This window comes from Fistularia commersonii, chromosome 23 (assembly GCF_037954325.1).
Source record: "Fistularia commersonii isolate RoL2024-O1a breed Wild chromosome 23, RoL_Fcom_v1.0, whole genome shotgun sequence".
Lineage (NCBI taxonomy): Eukaryota > Metazoa > Chordata > Actinopteri > Syngnathiformes > Fistulariidae > Fistularia > Fistularia commersonii.
In genome coordinates this window covers 7,515,917-7,537,930 of record NC_141306.1, presented here as the reverse complement: position 1 = coordinate 7,537,930, position 22,014 = coordinate 7,515,917, and the positions used below count along the sequence as shown (strand labels likewise).

The following is a 22,014-nucleotide window of genomic DNA, read 5'->3' as shown; positions in this document are numbered from 1 at the left end:
CGATAATGGAGAGTGTTGTTTATAAAAAAAAAAAAACAATATGAGGCCTACTATCTGCTTAAACTGCTCGTTTTCCAGCGAGTGCTCACAGTTTTCAACATTTATCGCGACCCTTTCCTTCGAGAAACAAAGGCCGACTCGCCGCGCGCCACCGCGTTCACGCGCTCGTTCTATTTTCGTCAAAGAGGAGCAAGCGACTCGCTGATTGGCGGAAAGTTTGGCGGACTTTGTCCTCCACCAACGAGAAGCTCCTTTTTTGGCGCAGCCTCGTGCACCGTCTGTTGGAGAATTCCTCGCCTTCACTCCTGACAGCCGCGGCGTCTCGCTCCTCTCCCGCTGGTGAGTCTACAATTACTTGACTCAGGGAAAAGCCGCACAATGGGTTAAGTCATCAACATAATTATCGTTATCACTATTATTGTTGTTTGCCGGAAGTAGCGTTGAGACACAGCTTTGAAATGATGCACGTGCGCTTAGCTGTTGGTGTGTCAGTGTTCTAAAGACCTCCCGCGTGGCGTTCACTGCCATCTATAAAAATCTCGGGATGGCCAGGTTGTAGACGGCTCCCCGCCGGGGCATGTTTTCACTGTCCGGCTGACGAAGGCCGTCTCTCCTTAAATTTCTGATCCGCCTGTCGGCTTCCTCCTGTGTCAGTCGGCAGGAGCAAATCAGGACATGTGATAAAAGCGACGTGTCCAGCGCTTCTGTTCACTGGCCTCTCTGAAAAACAAGACGCAACAGTCATCATATGTCGCTATACTCGTATAACTGCTACTTCACTACCTCGGTGAGTGGGTCACTAAGTAACTAGAATTTTTATCGTTTCCTTTTTATTGTATTTTATTGTGTGTTCAAGTCAAAATGCCCGTCTTTGTTAGAAATTGTTCTCCAGTCGAAACAGTCAGAGATAAGGACCCGTTTGAGTCAGTGTTAGTGCTGATGGTCATGGTATTTGCACACAAGACAGACCCATAAACGATAATCTTATTTTATGACAGTGCTGTTTTCATTCAGACAGGGCCTTCAGATAAGGAAAATCTTCTTCTCATCATATTATGTTAGTGTATCACATCAGACAATCAAAATCAAGGTGTTATGCACAGGTTTCACAATATAAGAGCTCACTGGACAAATCTCGGTCAGGGTCCAAAGGTCAACTGGAGAGGCTACTATCCGACATTTTGTAACATCTGTTTCTGATGGCAAAGCTTTTCCAGCACTTAAATTTGTTTGTTTTGAGCCTTTGAACAATGGATTTGTGCGGTATAAGCCACCATTCATTCTTCTTCCGGCTTCTTCTAACAGACTTTTATCACCTTAATGCAACAGACATAACATACAGGTTTGTTTTTGTTATTTTTACAATGTTTTCTCTCTTTGCCGCTCTTGTCAAGATTCAGGATTCAGGCTGTTAATTGTCATACGCTCAGTCTCAAAACATGTTTCCCTGTAAAAGGAAATTCTTATTTTGCTGTCAAGAGTGAAGCCTGATAGGTAGACAAGAAGTAAACAATAAATAATGGGCATAGTATTGCAACAAGATCCACACAGTGCAAATATGTGTAAACAATAAAGAGAAATATGAACAGTATCAATAGGATATACAAGTTAAAAGAAAAAGGGCAAATTGACATCTTAAAAGTTGGGTGCAGCTTGAGTGTGTAAACTCACAAAGTGCAGGTTGAATGGAGTTAAATAAACAGTTTAGTTAAATGAACAGTCAAGTACAGCACTGGCTGTGCTGAAAGTAAAGTGCAGAACAGTGAACAGTGGGGAATATGTATTTGTCTTGAGGTAGAACATGGTTATTGACTCCTGTCATTTGTTTAGGAGTCTAATGGCAGTGAGGTTGAATGAGTTCTTCAGTCAAACCATCCTGTACCTCTGGCCAGAGGGTTTGGGTGTGAATAGTTCTTGCAGAGGGTGGGTGTGGTTCTTTGGGATGGAGGCAGGTCCTCTGTGGACTCTGCAGTGGTAGTTGCTCTGCAAAAAAGGCAGTGGGGTTCTGGTGAGCTTCTCTGCAGTCTTTACCCCTTGTTACAGGTGTTTGTGGTCTGGAGCAGTGATGCTGCTGTGTCATATGTTGATGTTCCCAACAATATAGCTGTAGAAGTTGCTTAGGATCTTAGGCGACATGCAAAACTTCCTCAGAACGTATAGCCACTGTTGAGTCTCTTCCTAAGCATCTGCCTGATGTTGAGTGACCAGGTGAGGTCCTCACTGATGTGGACGCCCATGTATTCAAAACTGCTCACCCTCTACTTCAAGATCTTGGATGAACAGTGGCAGATGAGGTCTCCTCTTCTTCCATGTTGTCAAGTTTGTGTAACAAAACTATAATCATTATATTTTCTTTTAAGGTCTAGATCTGTGTGGAACAGAGGTAAACAACAATGTCTATCACAAACGGTCACAGTCTAAACAAAGAGACATGGGACTCTCACAACAAGATGATGCTGGAGCCTCTGGCCAGCAACGACTCTGAGGTTTGTGTTCACTGTCATGTTAAGGCATCACCTCTATATAGAATAGATTAGTACTCTTATCAAAAACACATTTAAGAATAACTTACAATTAAAGCAATCATACTGGTGGTTTTTATCTAAGAAGTATACAGATGTTAGTTTGTAGGATAAGTTCAATAACCAAAAGCCTCAATCGATACATCCAGTTCTCTGGTTTTTCCATTCCAGCTCAGAGTGACTGAACACCACACATCATATCTTTGTTTAAATTGAACTGATTAAATACTTTTGTGTTTAAGTATGGAACTTATGTGGGAAATGAATATGCCCTGAAATAAAATCAGCTGGTCTGTGTTCCTGTTCCAGGTGTTCTCCATCATAAAGAAAGAGAAGCACAGGCAGACCTACGGCCTGGAATTGATTGCATCCGAAAACTTTGCCAGCAGAGCCGTTCTAGAAGCACTGGGTTCCTGCATGAACAACAAGTATTCTGAAGGATACCCTGGCCAGAGGTACAAACATGGGAAGTTTATACGGAAATTACAGTGGTTAACCTCACCCTCCCATGCAGTACTCAGTGAGGCAATAATCACTAGGGCTATGTAATTGAGATGAGATGAGAACAACTTTATTAATCCCGAAGGAGATTGTGAAAGACAACTTATATTTTTTGATTTCTTCTCTTAACAAAATAATTATTCTGTCACCAATTTGTGGTATTAGCTGCATGGTATTGTTTTTTATTTTTTGATTTGTACTGAACCAGCATGTCTTCCCAAACTGCAGATAGCAAGCTGCTGACATGTACATATTTAACCACTCACATATATTCCACTTTCATGAGGTTTGAAAGAAACAGAATTTCCAATTTGTATCATTACTGTGAGGTAATGCAGGTGGCTGTAAGAACAATATCACAATCATGAGAACGAAAGTACAGCTGTAATAATCTGAACCTGCCTGTGCCCAGGTACTATGGAGGCACGGAGCATGTTGACGAACTGGAAAGGCTCTGTCAGAAGAGGGCGCTGGAGGCCTATGGACTTGATCCAGAGAAATGGGGGGTCAATGTGCAGCCATACTCAGGTACTGTTTACAACTGATTAAATATTTCATATTTAACCAAGAACTTTTATACTTTTATTATGTGATCTTTTTATAAGCGTTCTTTTTTTTCTCTCATTCCTCTTTTTTAACCCCACAATTAAAGGTTCTCCAGCAAATTTTGCCATCTACACTGCCATTGTAGAACCCCATGGCAGAATCATGGGACTGGACCTTCCTGACGGAGGTCACCTGACTCACGGCTTCATGACTGAGAAGAAGAAAATCTCAGCAACGTCCATCTTCTTTGAGTCCATGCCTTATAAGGTGCCAAACAATCACATGCTTGTTCTCTCAGCATGCTTCAGGTTATTGTGTGTGTGTGTTTGTGTGTGTGTGTCCATCCTTCCATCCATCTAGTTAGGTTGGTATTTCACAAAAAAAGGGATCTGAGCTGTTCAGTCGTTATTCAGAATGACTATAACAAGTTAACAAGAATCATACCCCTCTTTTGGAGGTAGTAATGACAGCACAGGATAATGTTCTTGTCAAAAATGTTCTAGTTCTAGGGATGTGCACTCCAACCATTCACTTGAATTTCGTAAGCTATTTTATTAAGAGTGCATCTAAATGTTACTGCATCAGAGCAGTTATTTCAACCACTGGGATAGATTCCACTTAATTTCTCAAAAAAATTATCCACCGGGGATTGAAAACAATTAATCACTGTGAAGTGTCTGTACCTGCGATTTAGCGACAGGCTTGAATACTCTTGAAACTCAGGAGCCAGGTGATGCAGCCACAGGCACCACTTCACCATTATTGCCCTACAATTTTTTTTCTGAAAAGTGCCCTTACCTTCTGCTCAGCTTCTCAATAATAATTATCGAATATTAATCAATAATTAAGAATAACTCAACAGGCTTATTGACTCCATAGACCTTGTCTGTGGTTGTATGCAGAAGTATTTCATGAGTAACAATTTGATGCTTGCAGACACAGCAGAAATTCGTCATAGCTGATTACCATGATTCATTATCTTACACAATCAAAGGATCTAGATGGAGAAGACCTCCTGTTTTCATTGTGAGCGCCCTCCTGTGAAGTCTTTCATGTGTGTAATTTGTAAAAAAGAAAAACTGGTTGCAGATGATCTCCCAAATAACTCTCAAAACATGGGGGTGGCACGGTGATATCAGTGACTCCTCATGTCATCCTGGTGATTGGCTTGTCAGCTGCGTCAGTCTTGCCAGATTCCGCAGCACTGCTTTCTGTGCTCTAGACTCTCCAGTTTAGCAATTGTTATTATAGGATACATTTTTCAATATAATTTATCACATGATCTTCTGGTTTTAGGTGAATACAGAAACTGGCTACATCGACTATGATCGACTGCAAGAAAATGCACAGCTCTTCCACCCCAAGCTCATCATTGCAGGTCTAGCACATACACCAAAACATTCGCAGACCCACTAACACACCGACACATAACACAGTGCTTTTTGGTTTTTGACACCTACCCCCTCCACATTAGAGGCTCCAGTTGAGATGTTAATCTGACTAAGCAGCCTTATCATGTCAACTAAACACTGATAACACACTTTTTTCAGTCCAATGTTTATGAGATTCAATATAATTTAAGATGTGTTTGTCTCCGGACAGTTGCGAGTTAGCTCAAGGCATAAAGACTCAAGGAGTGGGTTGCACCAGTAGTCTCTTGGCCATATTCATGTCCATGTATGTGATGACTATGGTATTAAAAATCATTGATTTAATCAATTTATGAATAGAAAACAATTTGTTTTTGATCCAGATAGAAAAACCTGACTTTCTCCCAGTGATAAATAAAGTCAGTGTGCCACAGGGAGCGGTCAATCAAGCACGTTCATGACTTGACTTTTTCTTCCCGCAGGAACGAGCTGCTATTCACGCAACATTGACTACGCCCGTATGAGGCAGATTGCGGACGAGAATAACGCCTATCTGATGGCAGATATGGCTCACATTAGTGGACTTGTGGCTGCCGGGGTGGTGCCTTCGCCCTTTGGGTACTGTGACATAGTTTCCTCAACGACACACAAGACGCTGCGTGGTTGTCGAGCTGGACTGATCTTTTACAGAAAAGGTAAAATAAGTGTTTGTTTTGTCATCAATGCTTGTTACATCATCCAATTTTTGTCAAACTTTCTCAACCTATTACTTGTTTTTGTCCCCACCCCTGCCCTGCAGGGTTACGGAGCATGGATGCCAAGGGAAAGGAGACTCTGTACAATCTCGAGTCTCTCATCAATCAGGCTGTGTTTCCAGGGCTGCAGGGCGGGCCGCACAACCACGCCATTGCAGGTAAAGACCACTTCGCTGGATGTCCTCCTCTCAGTTTCAGTATGGAGAGATGCACGTCTCTCATGGCCGCTGTGTCCTCAGGTGTTGCTGTCGCTCTCAAACAAGCCATGAAACCAGAGTTCCGAGCCTACCAGATGCAGGTCCTAATGAACTGCAGGGCTTTGTCCAGCGCACTCATTGACCACGGCTACAAGATCGTCACCGGTGAGCACAAACGTGCCACACTCAGAATGGAATACCAATATATAATTATTATTGTTTGATGAAAGTTAGCTTATTATAAAATATGTTGGAAAAAATTTGAAATATATATTCATCATTTTCCTTCTTAGCTGCCCTTTTAATGCCAAAGACGACAAATTAAATACCAGTGTTGCGCGCGCGCGTGCGTGCGTTTGTGTGTGTGGCCCAGGTGGTTCTGACAACCATCTGATTCTGCTGGACCTGCGCAACAAAAAAACTGACGGAGGACGGGCTGAGAAAGTTCTGGAAGCCTGTGCTATCGCTTGCAATAAGAACACCTGTCCAGGTATGTGTTTGTGTTTCTGTGCAGGCGAGTTTTACAATGAAGTAGCGATGATCCGTTCATATTTGTGTGGATCCATAACGTCCTTGTAATTTCATTATTGTCAATAAATTACAATCCCTTAACAGAAATTGTTGGGACTGTTGAGTAAAAGAGTAAAATTGAATTATTCACCGACTCAAAATTGATTTTATTTAGATGTGTTTTTTAAATCATATGTATAATCAATTCTGCAGGATCACAATTTCTGTTGGGTTTATAGCTTGTGTCAATGAACGCAGCCATTGTTTCTGATCCGCATGAGAGTGCTCACCTTTCCTAGCGTCATGAATTTTCTTGTTTCATCCATCTCGTCATAAAGGGGACAAGAGTGCTTTGCGGCCCAGTGGTCTGAGATTCGGTTCTCCGGCTTTGACGTCCAGAGGCTTTGAGGAGGACGACTTCAAGAAAGTGGCCGAGTTCATCCACAGAGGTATCTTGAGAAACTAAGATAGATTGGTAGCCCCGACAGGCCCACGAGCCCACTGAGTCATAAGATTTCATCTCATCGGCATGTCCCGTTGGTCAGACCCAAAATTGGAATTTTGCTCTGGGTCATGTTTTGGGGTCTTCTTTACGTCTATGATCTTTTTTGGATCCAAGTAAAAAAAAACCTCCAGTCCAAAGGAAATCCTGGATATGAAACCTGAACACCACCGCTGAACATAAGTGTTTCTCAGGAACAAAAAGTTCAGGCTGACCACCCTCGCCTTTCTGCCCCGCAGGCATTGAGCTGACCCTGGAGGTGCAGAGAAGTCTGGATTCCAAGGCCCCACTGAGGGAGTTCATCCAGGCTCTTCGCCGGGAAGAGAAGTTCCAGCAGCAGGTGGCTGAGATCAGGGCAGACGTGGAGGCGTTCGCCGGCCGTTTCCCAATGCCTGGCCTCCCTGAGTTGTAGAGGACTACTGATAATTACCGCAAATACTACACAATGGGTAGTGTGTGAATTTGTGTCAAACTTTGCTCCCTTCAATTCAAACCATCTACTGTAGTTCTGGATTTTGTGTTTAAGCTTTAATCATCAAATCCTCAGTTTCTTTTGTATTTAAGTCATTTATTCAGTTATTATCTACTGCTTATCCTGCATCGAGGGTTCCTTGAGTCTATCTGAGCAGTCCAGAGCTGTGGTTCACCCTGGGTCGGTTGCCAGTTGATCACAGGACCACATTTTGAGATAAACAACCATTTACATTTTCATTCACATACCTGGGCAATTTTTCCAATTTTATTTAATTCAAAATATTTGATTTTCGTATGGGAAAGTGTACCTAATGATTATTTTATTCCCTTTCTCTTTTTGTCATTGATACTATAAAGGAACATATGTAAGCTGAGCAGTTGTCAAATCACTGAAAAACTCCAGTGAAAGCTGATATTGTGATGTTACCATTCAGACTGCCGCAGCCATTACTGACACAGAAGTAAAGGAGTATACAGTGAGGTCATAGCGACACCACAGATATTGAACCAATCGAAATCAATTACTTTAATAACCTTACAGTCTTCGTGAAACTGGAGCATTACAGGGTCATTATTCTGAAATTTTAAGAAAATCTAACTCATAAAATGTCCTTTTTAATCCTTAATCCTTTACTTTTTATGTTTAGAAAACATAAGGGGAAACATTGTAATTAAATTATGAATGTATTTTTTTGTGTTCCATTCACCCCAAACCTTGAATGTAGTTAACATTTCCAGAAAAGACGATCCTTTGTTATAAATACATTCTTCCAAGTATGTGATTTTGATAATGTGATGATTTTTGCCCCAGAGTTTGTGTTGTGACAAGACTAAATGTTGGAAATGAACTGACCTCATGAAATACAGTTTATTTAGTGGTCAGAAAACATCTGAGTCCTTGTTTTTTTCAGCTTTTAAGTTTTATAAGGCCTGTGTACTACTAAGAATGAGAAGTCTAATGTGAAGCATGGCGCACATCAAGTACAACTGGAAGAGGAAGAAGTAAAGGCTTTTTGCAAGAGTGCACAGGCATGTCAAGGCAGGAATGCAAAGAAAGCAAACTGCATTATCCCAAATTTCGGAATTGTTGGCGAGAAGGAGGTACTGACCATATGCAATGAAAACAAATAGGGAACGTGCTCAAGGATGGAAAGTTGATGATGCGTGTGAGCCTGTAACTCAAGACCCAACTGTCCGCACTCCCTGCCACTGCTCTGAATCATCGATTACAGACACAAACAGAAAATAAGAAGCCCGTTACTAACTGCCAATACTCTTATTGGCTTTCATCAATGACAGCATACTCGTTTATTTCAATTGCCAAAAAACGATTCATGCATGCTGTTTAATTGTGAGGTTTTATTGTAAATGATAAATTAGCATGCAAATGATCAAATGTAACTTGCACTTCTCACCGCCTCGCTTTCATACTGGGACTCAAAGAAGGACCGGAAAGCAGTTTTAGCGCCTTCCAGTTCGATGACTCTGGGATCGTTAGCTCAGGTCTGGTACGTCATTTAATGGAGTTCTCGGTCGAGCGTGCGGTCCCGTACGCCCCATCCTCCACTCCATACAGTTAGTCGTTCATAAACTAGAAACTTTGTAAATAACCACGGCCATGGATCCTGTTCTCTAAAACAAATCGCAGCAGCTCCATGTGGTTTCGAAACACGATCTTCGTGTTTGTAGCCGGAGGTCGTTGATTAGCCTGGCTAACGGCGTTAGCTGGTGGACAAACTAGTTAGCTCAGCCCCGAGCTAGCCGACCGACTCTGGTACTTTCTTCTCGTCGAGGAGCTCGGCGACCGAACCGCAGCCATGCAGGAGATCCTCGCCAACGTGGATCACATCAAATTCGACCTGGAGCTCGCTGTGGAGCAGCAGCTGGGGGCTCAACCTCTGCCTTTCCCGGGGATGGACAGTAAGTGCTCGGCGGCGAGCAGCTAAGAGATGCTAAGCTCGCTGTCCAAACCGTGGATTTTGGCGTCCGTGGGTGTGACTGCCCCGCACAGGGTGTAACAGCGTGTCGATGTTATACCCACAGAGTCCGGCTCAGCTGTGTGTGAGTTCTTCATGAGGGCAGCTTGTCTGAAAGGTAAGTCTGCAGCCTGTCACTGGCCACCAACCCAACTCCACCGCCTGCACACTGTTGCACTGTTGCACACACTCTGGGGTTTTCACATCCAGAGCAGGCTTATCAAGTACTTCACTTGGTTTAAGAAAACGAATCTGAAGCTTCTCCGTCTGCTTTGAGGAAAATTCACTCACAAAAAAAGTTATGGCGGTTTTTAATTTGTGACTAAGTTAATGTGAAGGCTATTGTCAGGTCATCACAAAGGTAAACAGTGTGCTACAGTAGATAGCTTGCAGTCAGTTGCACTAAAAACATAATTCACTTCAAAATGCTTTTACATTTATGTAATATATCATATAGAATACATTTATTGCAAATCCAACTCTCAGTTAAACCATTTGCTGGGTGAGTCCTGCTCATTAAACCTTTGCAGTTTGGGATTTGACAATCGAACTCTGCATTCCAACCTACTTCTAGTGGATTTGCACATAAAACTTTATATTTTCCAAAGTAAAGTTAAGATGAGCACAAACAGTTTTAATCACCACTTTATTTTATCTTCTGCTCAAGTCCTATTTGGTTGTCGGGTTGATTGTCTCAATTTGCTCAAATCCATTTTTTTGCAAAATATTGAATGATTACTGAATAATAAGTAACTTCATATCAATTGCTGTGAGTGATGTACAAACACATAGACCCTCTCGCTCTCTCTTTCCCTCTCATAATTAACTGTATGTGGAAAATTATACTTCCCTATTCATTGGGTTTTCGTCATGATGCAAAGCAATATTTCTACTTTTACAGACACTTGATCACAAATCTGGCTCCTGTTCCTAACATGACAAATGTAGAGATGTTACCAATGTGATGCATTTAAGCTATACAATACTGATTTTATCCAACTGTAAAGAACTGTGAACTATGATGTAGATTTTTATAGATTTCTAAATATGTATAGAATTCATAGGTTGACTTGAAGAAGTCAAATGTTGAAAATTAGAAAACACCTGTCCCTTTGTAATACCTAATGAATCAGCACCAACTGATGGAGTTTGTGTTGCCCTTTGCCCGCTGGCAGGTGGGATGTGTCCTTTCCGCCACATCAGCGGAGAGAAGACCGTGGTGTGCAAACACTGGCTGAGAGGGCTTTGTAAGAAAGGAGACCAGTGCGAGTTCCTCCACGAGTACGACATGACGAAGATGCCCGAGTGCTACTTCTACTCCAAGTTTGGTGTGTGAACTTTACACTGACTGTGACCTAAAGAGAACGGGGCAGTTTCCCTGCTGTTAGATCAGTAAGAGGGCTGAAAGCAGTGGATGTTGGGTTCTTCAATAACATTATCATCACCTCCCGTGGGTGGTGAGACCAAATCCATGCATTTTAAAAACAGCACTGCCGCTGAGCCAATTTAAGTGGGGTAAAAAAAACGACATGGTTCACTTTACAGGTTCAAGACTTGTTGAGCCACTTTGACATGTGAAACAGGAAGTGTTTTTATTTAACGATTGCGATGGATTGCAATATAATTAGAAGTCTGAACCGTTTCTCTGCTATGCATTGCTGAGTGTGTTGTCTCTTGCAGGGGAGTGTAGCAACAAGGAATGTCCATTTCTGCACATCGATCCTGAGTCTAAGATCAAAGACTGTCCCTGGTACGACAGGGGGTTCTGCAAACACGGTAGGCTCTGCTAAGTGATGCTGCGGTTTATAGCCTTTACATCAACACACACACACACACTGTAGTGACTGGTCTGACCATCACCGGCCGCTTGCATCCATTGCAATTATTCTCCTTCCTCTCTTTGACTTTCTGTGCTTCTCCCCGTCTCAGGGCCTGACTGCAGACACAGACACACACGTAGGGTGATTTGCGTGAACTACCTGGTGGGCTTCTGTCCAGAGGGGAAATCTTGCAAATTCATGCAGTATGTTGTTAACTTTGGTTCAAGCGCTACATCATACCAGATTGAGTGATCGCGAGTAAACCTGTGAAGCAGATGTAATATCAGCTTTTTGTTCTCCGCAGCCCTCGTTTTGAGTTGCCTATGGGAGCCTCTGAACAACCTCCACTCCCACAGCAGGCCCAGAACCAGTCAAAGGTAAGTGGGCGTACACTCTCACTCAGTCACAGCGTGGCTAATGAAGTGCAGTCTCAAGGTGACAAGCAGGAAGCGGAAGTAAATCTTTAGGACTCTTGATACTGAATATGAAGAATAGCTTCAACTATTGATTGTGCAGATCACCACCCAGTCCCAGTTGTAATTTCTTCGCTTCATTCTTTGTTCGCTCCCTCCCGTTGCAGCCTGTGCCCACCCTTGGCCGCTCCTCGCTCTCCTTAATCCAGCTGACCAACTCCACTCCAGGCCAGCGACAGCAGAACAACAACTCAGCGGCTGTTTCTTCTCTGCAAAACAACATGGTTTCCAACAGGGGGATTCGACCTCTGGATCAGGTCACCTGCTACAAGGTGAGCTCTCATAGGATTGTGTCCTTCAGCGTCGGCTACGCAAAGTATATGAAGATCAAAATTCATGAAGTATGACCTTCCTATTTACTGTGTTTACCAAATGCCGGGTTATTTAGACCAGTTTAATTATGTAAAACCTTTAGTAATTACACCAGTTCAATATGAATGTGGATTCTGGTCTCCAATTATGTGAGATTTCTGTTCAATGTGAAATGTTAGTGTGGGAATTTTGTTCAGTCACCTTTAGCTTTCTCTGAGGATTCAACAGCCGCTGAGCTTTACAAACAAATCCTGTTTCCTGTAGATGTCCTAATCTTGGTGTTTAAACCTTGATGACTGATTTGTCCCCATGCGTTGAGACAAAATTGACCCCGGTTCTCCATTTTCTGGTCCTCAGTGCGGGGAAAAGGGCCACTATGCCAACAAATGCAACAAGGGCCACCTCGCCTTCCTGATCGGGCAGTAGCCGTCAGCGTCGGGGTCTGGACTCGAGCTGGAGGTCGCTGCACACAGACGGCGGAGAGACGTTGCTCCAGAAGCCACAGCTGGACTTAAGACTTGAAACGTGCGTGTGATTTGCAGCCGAATCCACGCACAATCAGCTACACGAGTGACAAAGTGCTGTTGTCAGCATCTGTTTCATTGACAGGAGGGTTCGTCGTCTTGAGTGATCCAATATTTTTTTCACCGTTGGGCAGTCAAAGCTGTGTTCCATCATATTCCTGTTACCTCAGGTCATGTGACTACATCTGTACTGCTGATGAAAATTTGAGTACTAACAGATGCCAGTAAAAATAAAAATTTAAAGTTTGTGCTTAAACTAGTAGACAGCAGCTGCACCCACAGAGCTGCACTAGACAGCTGTAGAGTTTCAACTACCTGTTTGTAATTTTTTGTAATCCTTGTAAACTGTTTCCAGATGAACTATCTTGGCCACAAATTTGAAAATGTGGGTGGAAATGAGTTTTGTCCAGTTCAGAGATGATCTCAGGAGTGAGTTTATTCTGGCCATAATGTAACCATGTAAAAAGTAAATGGTCTTGTTCCAAATGTACATTAATTTTGTATCGTTTATTGATCACATATCTGCACACAGCTGAGAATAGAGATAGCATGGGGAACAGTGCGCTTGGTGTCCGGGGGGGTCTGATGGCTGCTGAGGATCTTTAATGGTACTTCCTCCAACGGTCATGTTCTGATGGAGAAGATGAACAGGATTTTTGGTTGAGGCACACTGATGAATGAAAACTGCTGAAGAGACATGCATCACACAACGGGGGAGGAGAAGACAGGATTTCTTACTGATGTGGTCGTACTCCCACAGGTAGCTGAGGGCCACATAGCCAAACAGCAGCATCGCAACACCTCCTATTCCTCCCTTCTTCACATTGATGTACTTGTTGTAATATCTGTCGTGGCCTGGAAGAGCAAACCAAAGACAATTCTCAAAACAGAACAGCCACGTTTGAATGATTTTCACCCTGATGAAAAAGACTAAGAAAATGGCCAAGTTTGTCCTATTCGTAACCTCCCAAGTGTCATAATACTCTCAAATGTCTGTTGGTCATTATCTCTCACATAATGAATGATGCAGCCATTAAATATTTTACAACATTTCTGATAATGATTTACAGTCTGAGTCTCAGTTCTTCCTAAAGCGATGAGGGCCATGAAGCCTGGTACTGAGATGAAATGATTATCATGGAGAAATAATCATATTGGTTAAAATAACCCACAAATCAGTCTGAACAGCAAAATCTATTTTTGACAGGCTCTTGAATCAGAAAAGATTAAGACTGAAAGCTGTCCCCGGGTCACAGAATGAGTTAAGTTTTTGATCTGGGAGGTTTCCTCACCCCGGCGGACGGAGGAAATGATGCCATTGGGGGTGAAGTCTCGAGATCCAAGCCAGCTTCCCAGCTCGCCCAGCTTCACATCCATCAGCCTCTTCTCAGCAAGGGCGACTGTTCAGACAGAAGAAATGTCAGTTGCAGTCTGCTGCCGTGTTCTGACCTATGCAGGCCTTCGCATTATTTTCAGGTCTAATGGGGACTTAAGTATGGTGATTGTCAATCGGTTAACTTCAACACCACAAACATGTACTCTTCATTTACAACCATCAAACACAAAGAATGTAGCACTTCAGTCATTGTAATACAAGGTAATGCAACACTGGACTGACTGAAGCTCATAGGTTGACTGATGGAATGCTAGAAACAGTTAAGGCTAAAAATAACCATGATGGGTCAGTTTGCTGTATGCTCATTTTTAAAAACTAAAATGTTTGACACCAGCCATTTCTTCAGTGACATGTGAATAATTTTTAGATGAGTACCTGTGTCACACAAACTTTCCCATAATTAAGCAAGTTGTCTGAACTAAAGGCTGTTTCATTGAATCAGCTGGAACTCTTTTAAGTCAACTGAACAGCATATAATCATGAATATGAGTAAAGACAGAAATCTAAGCATCTAATTCTTTAACAGATTGATGTTTCTCCTGGACTACAATTAGCATTGAACTGTGTTGAGGAGCTCAACTTGTCAAACATATAATTCCATATTTATGCAATACAGGATACATCAAGGAGCTCAACTTCTCAAATAATTAATCCCATAGTCATGCAATACAAGGTTTGTGTGTAAGGAACCGTTAATTATGATATCTGCAACTGTGATATGTATACAGAAATAAGGTTAATACCGATGCATAGAAAACACATGTAAAGCCACAACTCACTTTGACTTTAAAACTGTTAAAGGTTTTGAAAACCTACCCCTTGCTCACAGGAAACAAGATAACGTACCTTAATTCAATACAAGCATTTACAAAACTTACAAACTTTGCATTAAGCTAATGTCGACTCTCATTTACTCTCAAATTGAACAGAATCAATTCATAGCAGCTCGCCGCTACGTTTGCTGCTAGCTAGCATAAAAAAAACATTGGGACGTAGGCTAACCAGCCCTATTATTCGGATAATTTCACCCACATTGCTCTTAGAGTTGAATGTTTCTCGCATCAAAGTATTACAGTTTGATATCAATGGAGTCAAAAGATAATTTTGGATAAAACAAGTGGCAATGACACGCAGTCCTTGACGGGACTCTGAGGGGTTCACCGCGGCTTTCAATCGAACCCGCGCCCCGCAAGACGCTCATTCACGGCCTGACCGCCTGGAAATCACGCAAATAATATACAACATAAATGCAATGTTATTCATAACGATGACTAACTGCACGGAAAATGACATATTTTAGCAGAGGACACGATGCAGATACCTGGTCTGTCTGCCATCTTGTCCGGTGTCGACAGGAGAGCCTCCCCCTAGGAATGATGGGAGCACGAACAGATGCATTATGGGAGATACATTTATTTTCAATTCGGCCACTAGATGGCGCCAGAGAAGTTTTGCCATGATAACGTTTAATAATAAGAGGAAAAATCAATGAATATGTAATATTATTTATTAGGTTTATGCATGTGTAGGATCAGAAGTGTGTCTAAAGTATTTTTTTTAATGTCCAATTATCTTCAAGGATTCTTTTTCATTCCATTCCCCAGGCCTGGCAGACGTCCAGAAGCAGCGATACAAGATAAAATAAAATATAGATGTGTATAAAATATGCACAACTACTTCACCCTTCACTACTTCCTACCCAAAGGCTATAACCTTAAAAAAATATCTAATTTAAAAATGACAAATACAGGACTTAATGTCTTCTTTTTATCAGTATAGCTCTGGTATAAAGTTTGTCCTGGTGTCTTTTTGCATGGTACACCATGTCTGTTTTCCTTAAACTGATCATTTAAATTAAATCAAAAATAATGACCTAATGTGCATTTGTACAACAGATGAAGCCAATAAAATAAGTCATGTATAGTGACAAATATAAAAAGCGGCCTCAAAAGCTGTGACTAGGCCTGAGAATTCTCCATCGGGATCATAAAACCCTCAGATGTTTGAAACACCTCAGGTGCATTAATTCATGTATCGGCTCCGTGTTACTGATGCAGGAGAGACAATTCATCTTTACACCCGACTGAAAGCTGACGTAGGTGACGTTCCGCGTTACCACATTCATTCATTCATTCATTACCATCCACGTACCCTCGTTTGCAAAAACAAGTTCATTGTAACAAGCATTTTATAAGTCTTTCCTTATCAATGACAAAAATCTTGTGTACTTTGAAGACTGACCTGAAGGTTTTACATGTGGTCTTTTTCTTGAGGTTATCTGAGATTTTCTCCAGGAAGTAGCTTAGTCTGGTTAACCTTTCCATCAGCCTCTGTTTGACTTCAGGATGAAAGTATTCAGCGACTAAGTGGTTTTCTCTCTTCCCTTCTTATTGTGATGTTTCTTCACTTTGTCAAGCATCATTTTTCGCCATCCAACGCACACGTATACACCACACACACACACACACACACACACACACACACACACACACACACACATGCGATTCACACTCCCATAATTACAGAGGTAGGAGTTTTCAAGGCTGAGTTACAGCCTCTTTCCTTTATCAAAGTGGTTTCTTTTCTCCAGAGACTTCCAGTAGATTGAAGGGTCTTGTAAATGTCCAACACCCACTCGATTACTGAGGACATGTACTTTATCTTGCTAGTTTTTTTCAACTTTATCACTTGGCTTCCCATCTCTCTATTAACTCATGCCCAGTTTTTGCACCTGCCCAAGTTTTTCCCATGGGTATTTTATCGTTTATTACCTGGAAATAGGTACAGTTGAACCACCGATTGCAGTTACTGTACTGGGGAATTATTTCCACAGGATTTCTTGAATAACGATCAAACAAAAAGACCAGATTTAATCAAAAATAAAAACAAAAGGAAGGCGAATGGTATCTTTAGCAGGTTATCAATTGAAAAAAATTTGATAAACCAGCTCATCTCACTTCTGGGATATTTTCAGCTTTAACTATAAATGAGGAGCTTTGTTTGATGCACAGTGTGTATGTGCACATTTCAATGTCAATAAGGACAAATTCTGGAAAAAGTTACCTAGTGAGAGACCCAACACCACACATGGATAATGATATTACTAAAAGTGATTAAATATTGAAACAAGCAGCATTCATGTCACCTAATTTTTGTCAGAATATAAATTTGAGGCCTGCAGATTTGACTATTTCCATCCATTATCAATTGGTTCACTCGCTTCATGTGCAAGAGATACATATCAGCCGTTTAAACAATACAAAAGTTCCTGAAAGCAGTTGGCATGAACAGGAAATGAAAAGGTGATGAGGGAAAGTCAGCGACAGTCAGGTGATCACTGCCACTGGCTTTATTTTTATAAAAGGGACCAATTGCCTGCAACCTCAGAACTTCAGTTTGTGTCCTTTAGGTAGGAAGCAAAGAATACAAGCTGGTATCAGTGTAATGATAATATTGAAAATTATATATATATATATATATATATATATATAATGCAAAAATATATATATAAATATATAATGCTATATATATATATATATATATATATATATATATATATATATGTATAATGCACCTTCCATCAAAGTGTAGTACAAATGAGAGGAAGTAGGAGCAGGACACAATGAAAAAAAAAAACACAAATTCATTATGAAATCTGCCTATAATGTAGTTAGGGACTCTGCAGGGCCAGAGGTAACCAATTAACCCGCTGTACGTTTTTTAATTGTTTTGTCTCCCTCCTGTGTCTTGATGTGATGTGTGTGTTAGTGTGTGTGTTTCCCGACTAGCCTGCATGTCTTCTCGACATCACACCAGCATCATCTCTTCTCTCTCTGTCTAAGACTCTGATTTCTTTTGTTTTTCTGGAGGTTGCACTTTTTATTTGATTTCTCTGCTCATTCTTTACCTGACCGTTCCCGATTCCCATTCACTCCTCGTCCTTCACTCTGTTTCTACGGCATCACCTGGTTGCTCATCTGCACTTTAGCCCCTCTTCCCCTGTTCAACATCACCTCCTACTTAAACAGCTGAGCGGAGCCTTGTCTGGTCTTTTGCCGTAAAGTCAGTAGATCCCAAGGATGTGTGCAGACTTCTCTGTTTTCTCTAACCCCGTAGAACAGACAGACAGCTGAAAACAGAGAAAACTGGCTTGAAAAATATAAAGATTTTAAGCACATAGATTCATCTATAAACAACTGGAAAGGAATCACCTCCAGAAAAACAAAAAATTTTGCTCCTTGTTCATGGTCAGATGTCCTACATGCAGCGGTGGTCCAGCAAAACCACCTGATCTTCAGTCATTTCAAATCTCATTTACAATCTGCTTTTAAAAATGTTTTTGTAGCCCCCATACAACATATCTCAGCATCACACACTTTGGGTCCCGCCGTCACGGAGCTCTGACACACACCGTCACACTGGAACGCACGGAGAACTTCACGTGCAGAGATGAAGAAAGAAAACGACAACATCCTCCGACATAAACTGAATTTGCGCTTTAAAGGTTACCAGCCACACTGTAAACGTAATCTCATTTATTTTGTAAACTGACAGCCGGGCTGAACCTGCGCTCTGGGGTCACTCACTTCTTTATCAGGTTTGTTTGTTTGCACTGCTGCCTCAAGCCACAGTGCACTTTGGCGAAAACGCACACACACACACACACACACAGACAAAGAAACGGCGCTTCGATGGATGATTTTATTCCAGTTCAAGAGGCAGGTGCCCTGGAGGTCTGTCATGGAGACGGCTCTTTGAAGCTGATGGGGAGGGATAGGGATGGCGAGGAGGGAGGGGGAGAATAGACGTACGGGGAGAGAGAAGATAGGGATGAAAGATGGAAGGGCATGAAAAGAGGTGAAGACGGAGAGCGGATGAGGACGAACCGAGAGGATAGAGAACGATGAGATGGAGGATAAAGGAGATTGTAGCCTACTGTTGTGCACAGATGACCTTTAAACAGCCACCATCGCCATCCATTCACCCGTCACGCCCTGCATGTTCGTGCCGTTCATTTGGAGATGCTCCGCGTTCTACAGGATTCTCATATTCCGCCTCCTCGGACTGCACGGCTGCCTGTTACCGTAATACCGGAGGATACAAGGATCTCATGATGGATCCCGGAGGAACCTCATGAGTTTCCCAGAGGACGTTTTAGTGTTTGCAAGACAAGCAAGAGCAACAGGGAAAGAGACACTGGGCGCCCTGAGGAAAAATGTCCCATGGGGGCCATTTCTTTCCTAATAGCTGTAATAGCCTCAGCCACTAAATCAAATGTTCCCATCCACTTTCAGTCTGGCGGCTAAGTGTGATGGGCCCTAATGGTTGACCGACTAATCGAAGTTACACTTTACTTGCCAGATTTGAAAGTTCACCTCACCGTGCAGAAATGTGCTGGGCCGAGTGGTTTATTAAAAATGCAAAGGCGGTAATAACAGCTCTTTTACACCATAAATACATTTACAGCCGACCCTGGGGATGTCTTGTGGACGCTGCACCACGGCGAATGGATCTTATGAAATAGCACAGCATATAATGTTGTGTATTTCCATCTCATTCTTCCATTACTACACAGGTGAAGGGTTTCAAACAATGCAAATCTGGGCGATTATGCCGTGAAATAAACCGTAATTTCACAGTGTGTGAGCTGGCGGGGAGCGAGGGGTGTTGGCCGGTGTCTCAGTTTTGCTTGATTGGCCTGTTTTTCGTCCCGGGGGCTCATTTGGTTGCATATTAAAGAGGGGGAAAAGTTCAAAATACTTCATTTTGAATTTAGCAGTGGAAAGAAGAAACTCTGAGAAACTCTTGTTTCACAGAGGAGGTAGGAATAAATATGAAGTCAGCGACTGTCAAACCATAGAGGAGGGTGAGATGAATTTCTAAACAGGGCCGGTGTGTTGATGTGTGAATCCTGGATAGATGTTTGTTACTCTGCGCTCTTCTTCATCTGTGATCGTGCGATCGCTTCATGTTGCAAAGCAACAAACGTCATTTTTGTTTTTGCCATGGACATTTTTGCCATGACATTGCTACTCAAACAGAACTGCACGAGGCAGTAGATAAAGTCCTGGGTGTTGCTGTTTTTCTACATCTCGTCATTGTTCTGCCCTCCCATTCAAAGCAGTCGTCTGTGATTTTCAGCCTTTGGAGTCGATGAATCACCGAAGGTGCGACTAATGCACTAAACCGGATCCTCCACTCCGAGCCAAACAACCAGGACCCTGAACATGTTTATTTAAAGAAACACATCCGAGCGAACCATAAATATCTCCACCTACAGAGATTCATTTTTATTTCAAACCTGCCCAAGGTACATTACAATGAAACAAATCAAAATAAATGAAAAAAAATTGTGGTGATAATTACCATTGGTATTACCGGTAAGCAGTTAGATCTTTAAAACATGGGAATAATAAAATGAGAGCATGAACGGGAAATGACATTAAATATATTGTGATACATAAAAAAACAAGTCTTACTAGACCTTGTAGAAAACAGACAGATCTAACTGCTGACCGCTGCTGCTAACTGTGTCCTGCAAGGTCTAGTAAGACTTGTATTTTAAGTGTCACAATATATTTAATGTCATTTCTAGTTAATTCTCTCATTGTATTATCCCCATGTTTTAAAGATGCAAAGTGATTTGCTGACACAGGATGAAACAAAAAATCCAAAAAAGAAAGAAAAAAAAAATATTATACAAATTATCTATATCTCAGATTTTTTTTTACCCAACAATTACCATAATAACAATATTTTATTAAAAAAAAATTAGAATTCCGAAGAGAGAGAAAAATCCATTGTCATGTAGTCCCCAAAATAATTACATAATTATCTTTGTCTTTAAACATTTGATCTGTGTTCAATTTTCCCTGCCATTTACTAGTAAAGGTTTAATTCCCAGTCAGTCCTGAAAATGATTGAGCGGGGTTCAGCAGCGTCTCAGGACGGGGAGCCCCCGGCCTGCGGGGCCGGAGCGGCTCCGTCATTACCGGCTGGACTCAGATGGAATTAAACGCAGACAATGTGTCTGTAATGAGTCTGTCTTTTTGCTGACATTCAATCAATTTGTCCTGCAAAGCTAATGATATTCAAAGCATGCATTTCAAGATTAGCCAGCAACCAAATATAGAGGGTTATTATTGCAAGTACATTTGCACACTGCGTGCTCAGAGTGGTGTTGCGGAAACCAACGCGTGTATGAAGCCTCTTGTGTTCCTGACTGCCGAACTGCGTTCACAAGGACGGCGCCTCTGCAGCAGGTCGATCCGAAAACTCAGCTGCGAGATCCCGCAGCCAGGGACAAAGCCCCGCAATACACAACAGCGCACTGGAAGGATGACGGCATGTGCACACAAGCACAGAAGCAGCGCGGTGTAATTGAAGTGGTGATGGAGCTGGTGGTTACATAGCAACCTTCAATAAACAAGAGCGTAGAGATGAAGATGTTGATATTGAACTCCATCAGCCTGAGCCAATGAGCTTTGGTTACACAGCGCCTTTTCGTGAGCAGGGATTTGTTTGGGAGTGTGTGAATGCGCAGTGTGTATAACGCAGCTGAAAATGCAGGGATGGGACACACAACCACACACACAACCATTTTTTCGGGGGTATACAGGCTGTCAAACGTCTCGGCGGAATAGACGTGATATGAAATGGAAATTTTTATCCGTCAGACCCCAGGCTGTTGTAACAAACCGGCCGGGGTTCACATCACAAGAATGGATCTCGATCCATTTCAAAAGGGAAATAAAAAACGTATGACAAATATAATCATTAAAGCAGGGCAACTGTCTAAATATAATGAACTAAAACACAACCTCCACAATATCCAGTTGCCCGGTTTGTTTACTGAGACAGGAGACAAATCACAAAGAAACGAGATATTTATTTCTGGTGCCGTTCCAGTGAACGTGTCACACCCGGTCCATTAAAACTCTCTCACCGGATTCACTCCTTTTTTCAGTTTTCTTAGAGCACAGATTTATTTTTCATTGTACCAAAATTTCATTCTGAGTTTATAAATCCAATTCTTGAGGCTGAACGAACAAAATCTGGGGGCCCGATGGAGCAGCAGCATCGCTTTACTGTCCTGCTGCTCATCCATCTAAACCACTCCGGCTCACTTCACTTTAA

The 22,014-nt window shown here is 42.0% G+C and overlaps 3 protein-coding genes across 4 annotated transcripts; 2 read left to right on the top strand and 1 right to left on the bottom strand.

Annotated features, from left to right (window-relative positions):
* Positions 1–224: 224 nt before the first annotated feature.
* Positions 225–8,264, top strand: shmt1 (serine hydroxymethyltransferase 1 (soluble)). Of its 2 annotated transcripts, none has more exons than XM_086170559.1 (12): positions 225–339; positions 2,361–2,486; positions 2,832–2,977; positions 3,436–3,551; positions 3,676–3,836; positions 4,866–4,947; positions 5,422–5,634; positions 5,739–5,852; positions 5,934–6,056; positions 6,265–6,381; positions 6,740–6,850; positions 7,143–8,264. In XM_086170559.1, exons 2-12 carry the CDS (start codon positions 2,394–2,396, stop codon positions 7,313–7,315), a joined length of 1,449 nt encoding a protein of 482 aa, XP_086026685.1. In that variant the 5' UTR covers positions 225–339; positions 2,361–2,393; the 3' UTR covers positions 7,316–8,264. The 2 variants fall into 2 exon arrangements, with proteins under 2 accessions (XP_086026685.1, XP_086026686.1); XM_086170560.1 differs by lacking the exon at positions 225–339 and adding an exon at positions 403–787.
* A 613-nt stretch (positions 8,265–8,877) lies between these two features.
* On the top strand, positions 8,878–13,545 carry cpsf4 (cleavage and polyadenylation specific factor 4). Its single transcript, XM_086170562.1, has 8 exons — positions 8,878–9,297; positions 9,421–9,471; positions 10,529–10,681; positions 11,034–11,129; positions 11,283–11,376; positions 11,478–11,550; positions 11,754–11,918; positions 12,316–13,545. Exons 1-8 carry the CDS (start codon positions 9,195–9,197, stop codon positions 12,382–12,384), a joined length of 804 nt encoding a protein of 267 aa, XP_086026688.1. The 5' UTR covers positions 8,878–9,194; the 3' UTR covers positions 12,385–13,545.
* Positions 12,973–15,245, bottom strand: atp5mf (ATP synthase membrane subunit f). Its single transcript, XM_086170564.1, has 4 exons — positions 15,200–15,245; positions 13,775–13,882; positions 13,221–13,337; positions 12,973–13,113 (listed from the first exon to the last, which is right to left on the bottom strand). The coding sequence occupies exons 1-4, from the start codon at positions 15,213–15,215 to the stop codon at positions 13,085–13,087; spliced, it is 270 nt and encodes an 89-aa protein (XP_086026690.1). The 5' UTR covers positions 15,216–15,245; the 3' UTR covers positions 12,973–13,084.
* Positions 15,246–22,014: the final 6,769 nt, after the last annotated feature.